This window comes from Triticum dicoccoides, chromosome 1B (assembly GCF_002162155.2).
Source record: "Triticum dicoccoides isolate Atlit2015 ecotype Zavitan chromosome 1B, WEW_v2.0, whole genome shotgun sequence".
Classification (NCBI taxonomy): Eukaryota; Viridiplantae; Streptophyta; class Magnoliopsida; order Poales; family Poaceae; genus Triticum; species Triticum dicoccoides.
Window position 1 is genome coordinate 305,386,605 of NC_041381.1, and position 10,371 is coordinate 305,396,975.

Here is a 10,371-nt window from a genome sequence, read left to right on the forward strand (position 1 = left end):
TTGGCTAACAAGGCTTGGTTAAACGATCTCATGTCACGGAAACCCATGCCCCCCATGGACTTAGGGAGCCTCAGCTTATCCCAACTCATCCATGCCATCTTCCTTTTTCCCTTCTCAACACCCCACCAATATTGGCGGATCATACGCGTGAGTTCGTCGCAAACCGATGCTGGAAGCTTGAACACGCTCATCACATAAGTAGGAATGACCTGGGCAACGGCTTTGATGAGAACCTCTTTATTGCCCGAGGACATATACTGTTCGCTCCAATCCACAAGCCTCTTCCGCAACCGATCTTGAGTAGTTTTAAATCTACCTTTATGCATTCTTCCTTCAGGGACTGGCAAGCCCAGGTATTTAGGTTCAAAAACCTCTTGCGTGATCTCCAACACATTCTTCACTTCCTGTATAACATTGGGCTGACAATGATTCGAAAAAAGGATGGAACACTTCGACGGATTGATGAGCTACCCCGTCACCGATGCATACGTGTTCAACAAGCCTTTTACCAAAGTTGCCTACTGCTCTGTCGCAAGGAAAAACAGAAGAGAATCGTCCACAAACAGAAGATGAGAAATCTCTGGAGCACTTCTACTTATTTTGACCCCCTGGAGATCATCCTCCCTTGTAGCTTTCTTTATGAGAGAAGAAAGAGCATCAGCTACAAAAAGGAAAGAGAAAGGGGGACAGCGGATCACCTTGGCGGAGCCCCCTGGAGGGGGTGAACGCCTCCAATAACTTGCCATTAAACTTTGCCGAATATTTCACTGAAGACACACATGCCATCACACGAAAAATCCAGACCTGAGAAAAGCCCCATTTAGCTAAAGCCTTCTCCAAGAATTCCCAATCCACCCGATCATAGGCCTTGGATAGATCAAGCTTATAGGCACATACGGCGGGTGAATTGCTTTTTGCTGTCTGGATATGATGAAGACACTCGAATGCAATGATGGAATTGTCAGATATGAGCCTCCCTGGAATAAAGGCGCTTTGGTTTTCGGAAACGAGTCCAGCCAGGAGAGGTCGAAGTCTATTCACCATGCATTTAGAAGCAACCTTATACACCACGTTACACAGACTAATCGGTCTGAAGTCCTTTAACTCCTCTGGATGGGGAACTTTTGGAATCAGTACGATCGCCGTGTCATTAACTCCATCCGGCATAATGCCAGTGATGAAAAAATCCTGCACTACCGCCACAATATCCACCTTTAAGGTTGCCCAGTTTCGCTGATAAAATCTTGCTGGGAAACCATCACACCCCGGGGCTTTTAATGGCCCGATCTGAAAAAGGGCATCCAAAATTTCTGTTTCAGTATACGGTTTACAAAGTGACTCGTTCATCTCATCCGTGACCTTGGGGGTTATACACTCAAGCACTTCCCCTGCTGACAAGGTAGGATTTTTTGTGAAAATCTCCTTGAAGTAGGAGTTCGCCATCCGCTCCATGTCTGATGGGACGCTACACCAAGTACCATCTGCTTTTTGTAGCCGCTGAATCAGATTTCAACGAGCTCTCCAAACTGCTCGGCGGTGTAGATACTTTGTGTTGCGCTCACCCTCCTTCAACCAGTCTATACGGGAATGTTGGAGCCACAGCATCTCCTCCCTGTAGAGAAGCTCGTCCAGCTGGTTCATTTTCGACCGTATAAGAGCACGGTCAGCCCCAGACAGTTGCAATTCTGCCAGCTGAGAACGAAGCGACTCGATATCTTTTATGACATTACCAAAATGTGTACTGCTCCACTGTTTCAAATCCTTCATCATCTCCTTCAACGAATTTGCCACCGAGCCAAGGTTGCCGATCGGACGATGCTGATGCCAACTCCTAGCAACCGTGTCCGGCAGTGTGGGATCCCTTTCCCACAAGATTTCATAGCGCATCATAGTCACTCGACGCCGCTTCTCCTGAACCCCTTCCATCTGGATCAAGATGGGGCTGTGGTCAGAGCACGACGTTGCGAGGTGGGTTACCCGCGCCGTCAGAAACAAGTCCCGCCAAGCTTCGTCCGCGCATGCCCGGTCCAAAGGGACTTGGACGTTTCGGTCTAGAGCTTGGCCATTATTGTATGTAAATGGAAAGCCGCAGAAACCAAGGTCCTCTAACTCACACACCTGCAGACAATCCCTGAATGACGCCATTTGTGATTCAGCACGCATGGATCGGGATAGGTGCTCATGCTGCCATAGGACTTCATTGTAGTCACCACAAACCATCCATGGTTTCGTTGAAATAGCACGAAGCCTGCAAAGATGATCCCACATCCGGTGCCTGTTCTCCACTCTCGGTTCACCATAGACAAAGGTGCACCTCCAAGTCAAACCGGTGATCACCTCTGTGATCCTCACATCAATATATCTAACGCATGAATCCAAAATTGTCACAGCCAACGACTCATCCCAGAAAAGGGCTAAGCCTCCACTTCTTCCGTCACTGTCAACACCATGGAAACCTTTAAGGCCAAGCCTCCATCGCAACTTCTCAATCCTCGAAGAACTTTGTCTAGTCTCGCAAAGGAAGACTAGCTTGGGGTTATTGGCTTTTGAGAGGGCCAACACCTCCCGAACTGTCCGGCGGTCCCCTCCCCCCGGCAGTTCCATGATAGGGCATTCATTGAGTCCGGCGGTCCTCCTCGAGGGAGGCCGCCGATGTATCATTGGTGACGTTTTCCTTAACGAGCTTTGCACGCTTGGAGCTTGACGTGCTACTCGTTGGTGAGCTCGCTGATCCCAACTCTGTTCCACTACCATTGGTAATGGCAAGGACCGGTTTCAGAGCACTGGGTTTCCTGTATACCCCAGCGGTTTCATCCTCCATAATGAGCATCTTCCTAGCATCACGGTCCACTTCCATCCTAGCCACATTGCCCTTTAAAGGACTCGTAGTTGTATCTCTGGTCTCCGGGTCTTGATCTTGCTTAGCTGATCTTGGAGTACCTGTCGGGCTACTCGGCCTCCCCTGACGACGAGGAGCAGCCGGATTGCTACTATTGAGATCGGACCTGTAGCTATTCGGGCCATCGGCATACAGCCACTCCCCGTACTTGAGCTTCGTTGCATCATGAATTCCCAGACCGCACTCCTTATAATCATGACTGATCAAACCGCACGCCTTGCAGAAACGGGCCAATTTCTCGTAGCGCACCAAATATACCTGGCGCTCCTTGGCTCGGACAATGCTCACAAACTTCGTAAGGGGTTTTTGAATATCATGATTTACCCTCACTCTTACGTAATCCCCACGGGTGTTCCCGTTCAGACGCATCTCCATTATTTCCCCCGCACCCTTCAACAATTTCTCTACGATGTTTTCTTTGCAAAAAGGGTCAGGCAGCTTGTGGATCTGTAGCCAGATTGGCATATGATCGAACACGACTTCATCAGCCCTACTGAACCCATCATACGGACATAGTAGTACTGCCATGTTACGGAAGATCCATGGCCCTTGCCCCATGATGCGTTCCCAATCACCCAAACAGGAAGCTTGAACAACAAATCTATTAGGACCAACCGGTCTGAATCTCACCAATTGCGCAGGGTTCCAAGCGGCCCTCATGTCCTTGTAGAAAGCCGATGGAGAGAAATTTTTCTCGGTGTGCACCCTCGCGAGGGCAAGCCACCGGATGCTTTCCTTGATCACCGGATCATCCTCGTCAATTTCCACATCATTGAACTCTTCCTCATTGAGATCTAGCTGGTCGTAAAACTCTTCCAGATTAGGGTTAGCGGTCGCCGAGGCGCCGCCGCTCGTGGCCGAGATGGCATCCTCTAGGGAGGCCATCGAAGCGCAGACAACGGAGCCCGCTCGACGGATGCCGGCGGGTACGTAGGTGGGTGGAGTAAGGACTCGGGGCGATTGGATCGCCGCCGAGGAGAAAAACCCTAGTCGCAGGAGCCTAGGGGGAAACTGCAATACTCTTACAGGTTTGATCCTTTTGATCCATGCTTTTCTTCATCGGCGGCGGTTGCTGTTTTGGTGCTTTGGTCCTTTGGGCCTTAGCATGATGACTTTCCGACTATTTACTAGAATAAGGTTTGGCTAGCTCCAGTGAAAGAGGAACGATGATGTTGGCGCGCCTTTGGCTGGCTCTAATGGTTGTAGTCATCGGTAGGTGGTCTGGACATGGATGTAATTTGTTATTTCTAGTGTTCTTTGTACTACCATGATATTTAATGAAAAGATCAAAAGTTTTTTCAGAAAAAGCATGCACAAACATATAGCACTATTTCAAAACAAAAGAAAACACACAGTACCGGGTTTTTCCACATGTAAATATCGCTTCTTTTGAAACTCCACGGCACTACCGAACACATGAATACTCTGCGCACGCTTATGTGCAAACAACAGATGTGTGATGTGCTTATGATAGTAGTATAATTGTTTTCCTCGTTACTTAAGATATGACACTTTTCTTTGGATCCGGATATTCAGTGAACGCCTGATTTTTAGGCATGGCAAAACGTACGTTTTCATGGTAAGTTGTGTGCGTGTCAAGAATGGCAAGTTTAATTGCCGAGAATGGCAAATTCATCTCAGTTCATTTTTTACCGGAAAATTGCCGTGCTTGCAAACTAAATTTGTCATTCTCGTGCCAATATAAATTGCCATGCCTATATATCTGACGTCAGATTTTCAGCCTTTTCATTCTATTTTGTCAAAGAAACTGAGGCAATATAATAGTGGCTTTTACTGATAGATCAATTGCAGGATAAGACCGCCAGAGGTTTCGTGCTTGCAAGCTGGAGTAGAGCGCCTCGAGGTATGTAAGATAAAATATGACCTTTGCTGGTAGAATTCGGAAGCAGAGTGGACTTGAAAATTATTGTATGGTTGTACATCGCATGTTTCTCACGGAAATGCTAACCTTCAAAGTAAGTATGCCAATAAGAAGCAACAAATGCATTGCTCTCAGAGGGCCAAGAAAGATGCACGTTTTCTTGGACGGCGACGGCGGCAAGGATTAGTCGTCATCAGAGGACAGATCCAATCTGGTCGTTGGCGACCTCGTTTTCAAAACAACGAAACCTACTGCTGAGAACAACATCCAGGGGTTGCAACGGCAATGCTGCCCACAGGCCACAGCGAACAAATTACAGTGCCGAACAGTTATGAACAATGCTGACCATAGACTGGTAGTCTGACATTGTATGCTATCAGAGTAGGTGAAAACCTTTTGGAGTGCAAGAAGAGAAATTGACATCGAATTGCTTTAGGTCTACTCACTGAATACAGCTTCAGTTTTAAGGTGTCGCTAGCCGGCGATTAGACAGCGAAAGAGGGAAATTTAACGGCATGCGAAGAACACAAGAATATCAGGTGAAGACATGGAAAATTGAGTAGATTGATGGGGAATTCGTCTGTTTGGCCAGATATTGATGTTGCTTGATGAGACTCTGAGGAGACGAGGAAATGGACTTTTAGTGCTCAACCCCATTGCTGTAGCGTTTCCCGCTCTTGTTTGTTGAAATGATTTTATTTCAGGATATACCCTTAGACATTCGTTTGCTCATTTTGGTAGCCATTTATTTTGCTCGATTGGCTGGACCACAAGGCATGTTCTCGAAGACAACTTTTTCATGTCTGAGTTGATTGCATGAGTCACGGCCACTGCTTCTCCGGGTATGACGACGAAACAAGTTCAAACAATAACAGTGTTGTTCATTGCACAGATTAGGACAGCGGATGGCCTCACGGTCGCCCACGTGAACGAATTCGTCATCATTTGGACTAAGATAAGCGAAAACTGAGCTTGGCACAAATGAGATTGATAAGATCACATGGAAATTCACCGCCGATGGACAATACACAGCATCCTTCGTCTACAAGATTAGAATAATCAAATAGACAACCGGTAATCATTTGGAAGCATCTGAAAAGTTCTGGTGAAGTAACTCCTTGCAGTAAAATCTACCCACCCGAATTCAAGTCTAGACTTGATACATGTTCCACCTTACGTTAATTTTTCTCACCACCACTATTCGTCTCTCCTTCCACCCTTCATCATTTTTTCCGGATTTCCATGTCAATCCGGTTTTCACAAAAATGATTTTTGATAACCCAATAAATCAGATCAAGCTATTGTATAGCACTAAATTCATGATCACCCAACAAATTGGTTTTTTAGGGTAAAACCTAACGCCGGTTAGACATCTTTTGTAATCCAACAAATAGCAATAAATTCATGCTCTGTAAACAATTTATTTATAAATGTAAGATGTTTTGGCAGTTTAAATCTCTTATCTTTGGTAAACTAGTAGTAAAACAGATCAATGGGCACATCTATTTTTGTCAGTTTAAATAATGACATAATGTATATAAGTATTTTATAACCAAAACATAATCCTACTTTATTTTGTCCATTTTTACATTAAGATTTGTTCGGCATGGTTATCTTATTGCGTTAAAAAATATTTGTGTTCTGTCATCCGCTTATGCTTCGTCCAATCTTACATCCATTCTCCCCTCACTCTCCCGTTTTGATTCTTTTTGTCTCATCTCAAGTCTTTTTACATGAATTTTCCTGAAACTGCCTTAACTGCATCCACCTATTATTAACTTACCAAACAAAATTATTCTTTCTTTCATAAGCCAATAAGTGCTTACCAAATAAAATAATATTTTTTACACAATCAGGTTAATATGGGCAGATAATTAAAGTACTAGAAAAATTCCAATCACGGTTGCAACGCATAGGCAATCTTCTAGTGTTTCTAAAGAAATCTTGAAAGTTCTTGATAAGTTATGAATGCTGGGGATGCAAATGCTCTGATAATGTTTAACAGGTAGCCACCACTTTTCATCACTTGGCACTAAAATGTAATGAAATGAGAGGAATAAACAAATACACAACCAAAATGTGAGGAATAATATCAGCTCCGTGTCTGTGTTCAATTCTAGAATAATTCTGGGACAATATTGGAAGCGCAAAACCCTGTCTGTAATAAGAAACACTTATGCATGCCGGTTATCATCATCCGCACCCTCGTCGAAAACACCTGATGATCCCACACGAAAATCCAGCTGCTTTTGATACTTCTGCCGCCTACGTTCATCAAACTCCTCCCAGCCCTCCATCTGCTCGTATAAAGTAAAATAACATTACCACCATAAAATATCTACGTCAGAGCCAAGGCCAAACAGGCAGTACGGTAGAGGATTTAATCATATTTCAGTTAAAATGTAAGAAATAGCATCGATATAGAACAAATAGTGTACTTATCAACAAGTGGTATAAACATGGAAACTATATTATGTGGAAGTGTCCCAGGGCGAACCCAGCTATAGAAAGCAGCAGTAAGAGAGATTGCAGAAACAAACAGAGCTTGGATGGTGAAACTGAATTTTCCTATTCCAAATGTAAGTATGTATTCGGTCAGAAAAAATGTATGTATATAGCCATCTTAATTCCACTGGAGTGATGATGATAACAAACAAAACTACCTATGTGTGAAGGTTTCAACCTTTCTGTGAACTTATACCTGTCGAAGAATGTCATTTGTGATTCCAGTGCCATGGAGATCAAGTGTAGTAAGCCGCCAGCACTTCTTGAATAAAGTTGGCGGTAGGGAATTAAGGCCATTGTTCCTTAGATGCAGAGTCTGTTGGAAGTAACTTCTTACAAACATCGAATAGTACGGTATGTTCTCTTCAGTATAAATGTCGCCAAGATTAAAAAGAAGAGGCGAGCAAATAGAGAATAGAAATGTGCAACACGGTTACACAAGAGACAAGAGACAAATAATTTTCTGTTTTCACCAGAAGATAGCAAGTATTGACCGAATAAAACAAAACTAGTCGTCCATTCCATGCACTAATTTAGTAAATATATCATGCAGTATCACCAAAGCCTAAACATTTATGACTTTCTCGACTCTCAAGTAATTAAACAAGAGTTTAGTGAATGATTCTGTAAGAAACAAAGAGTTAACTCACATGCTCAGCCTACGTGAGATCAAAAACATCGATTGATCTTGAAGCCTTTTATCCCAAACAAGTTGGGGTAGGCTAGATATGAAACCCTTTCACAAGGACTTCCCAGGAGGTCACCCATCCTAGTACTACTCTCGCCCAAATGGGTTTCATACCCAAAAAACTGGCTAGTTTTTTTGTTGGCTCGCCAAGCCTATCACAACCCTTAGATATGAAACCCTTTTACGAGGACTTCCCAGGAGGTCACCCATCCTAGTACTACTCTCGCTCAAATGGGTTTCATACCTATGGGACTGGCTAGTTTTTACGTTGGCTCGCCAAGCCTATCACAACCCTCCTCCTTTACCCGGGCTTGGGACCGGCTATGCCTAGAAGACATAGGTGGAGTTGTGAGATCAAAAACATCATGAAGGAATAATTCACATCAATAACGGTTGACTTTGTTGTGCTATTATGTTATGCACAAGAATAATTACTGCATTCAATTAAGCATCTGCATTTTTAGAGTCATCACGATTGGACATTTATTGTTGTGACATTTAACTCAGATGTTGTGGTAAGCCCCTTCAGAGTTTTATTTCATAGTAGGAGTACATTTTAGTAATACACATATATATAGCCAGTGATTGGGAATGCATCTTCCCATGTAGGTATAGGCGGTTAGGCACATACCTTCAGATTGTGAAGGTTTCCGCAAGCCTTTGGTAGTTCGGCTAAAAGATTTGATGATAAGTCCACCTGATGAAGTCAAAACTTTGGTGAACTAAAACTGCCAACTGCAAAGCTCAGAAGAGTTCATGAGGCGTTTGCTTCGAAGGATCACTGTATGCTAGGATAGGTGGGTGCTTCACTGGAGAAAGAGAGAAGAGAAAGCACACACCTCAAAGAGAGATTCACAATCGCCTATAGAGGAAGGCAGCGAAGTTATCCTGTTAACAAATCAAAATGATGTAGTGTGAAAGATCAGGATACCTTTCAATTTTCAGATCAAACAGTACCACCATAATTTCCATTGGATGCTACAAGTATAACACATGCCAACATTTAAGAACAATAGAATATTCATAGAACAATAGAATGTTCATAGAACATTCTATTGCAGAGCAACTTACAAGATGCAACGACTATTAAAAAATTATCAAACTGCCACCACGAAAGCTCATGTTTTTCCCCTTCATTCTAATCCTATAAACTACAATGAGAACAGCAGAAAATTAAGAATTTAGCATATAGATCGTCCCTCTTCCCAGTAACCTCATATTACTTCCCAAATTTAATATACAGCATCTATCTGTAGTAAGCAGGCATATACATAAGTAAAAAGTGTGAATACTGATGTACTACAGAACAGCAGAAAATTAAGAATTTTGCATACAGCACGTCCCTCTTCCCAGTAACCTCGTATTACTTCCCAAATTTAATATACAACATCTATTTAGTACTCCCTCCGTCCCAAAATTCTTGTCTTAGATTCGTCTAGATACGGATGTATCTAATACTAAAACGTGACTCGATACATCCGTATTTAGACAAATTTAAGACAAGAATTTTGGGACGGAGGGAGTAGTAAGCAGGCATATACATAAGTAAAACATGTGAATACTGATGTTAGCATATCAAAACATCAGATAACATCACTGAGGGTACTGCAAGTCTAGTAAGTGGCAAGTTTAGCACACACTACCTATTATTATTTGCTATAAGAATCTCTAGCTGCTTCAGCAAACCTATTTCAACAGGTAGGCTGCCAAGCATGTTATTTGCAATGCGAAGTTCACGTAGAAAAGTCAATGTGCCCAAACTCGGAGGTAAAGTGACCAATCTGCAATATAATGAAAAAGGTTATAAACTGAAGCATCTTGTGATCCTGAGTACCAAAGATGCTTGTCAAAACATACAAAGATCAGGTTGTTTAGTCTTCCAGACAAAAGTCAATGCAATAGAGGTATTTTGTTCAAATGAGAACTATGAACCTTTCTATTGGCAGGTAAATTTGCACATACATCTCGAGAGTAGGAGCAAAGCCCAGTGACAAATTCTTTAAATAGGTATTAACGAAGAGCCAGATCATGAACAAGAATGCAGTGGTTATTTCATAACCCAAACTAAAATAATTACTTTTAATTGTCCCATTAACCACGAAACTTATTAGATAGATACACAAACTGCACCAGATGATTATGAAACTACAGGATTCCATCAAAGATGATTCGAGAAAAACCAAGCTACTGGATTATAAAATACATTCTTCCAATGTTATTTCAATTAATGCATTCTGCATGTTTCAGTTTTGTGTCAAACATTGGTTGCTCTCAATCAATGGTAAGAGTTGGTGGTAGGAACTAGATCCCTACCAGGGTGTGGTCTCAGGTTGTAGGGGTGGAAGGAGGGATGGCGTGGAGGAAGGCGTGGTCGCCGGCGCTTGGGCGCCGTCGTTG

The 10,371-nt window shown here is 43.1% G+C and overlaps 1 protein-coding gene across 2 annotated transcripts in view; it reads right to left on the minus strand.

The window, feature by feature from the left end:
• Window positions 1-6,741: 6,741 nt before the first annotated feature.
• Window positions 6,742-10,371, minus strand: part of LOC119332167 (plant intracellular Ras-group-related LRR protein 8-like) — a 9,045-nt gene continuing 5,415 nt past the window's right edge. Inside the window, exons 6-10 of one of the 2 annotated variants that reach the window (XM_037605341.1) lie at window positions 9,618-9,755; window positions 8,814-8,862; window positions 8,606-8,671; window positions 7,483-7,602; window positions 6,742-7,078 (exon numbers count right to left, since the gene is read on the minus strand). In XM_037605341.1, coding sequence (XP_037461238.1) covers window positions 6,956-7,078; window positions 7,483-7,602; window positions 8,606-8,671; window positions 8,814-8,862; window positions 9,618-9,755 — 496 coding nt within the window. In that variant the 3' untranslated portion in view covers window positions 6,742-6,955. The remainder of the gene's footprint in view (window positions 7,079-7,482; window positions 7,603-8,605; window positions 8,672-8,813; window positions 8,863-9,617; window positions 9,756-10,371) is intronic. The other variant, XM_037605347.1, reaches the window with a different exon arrangement.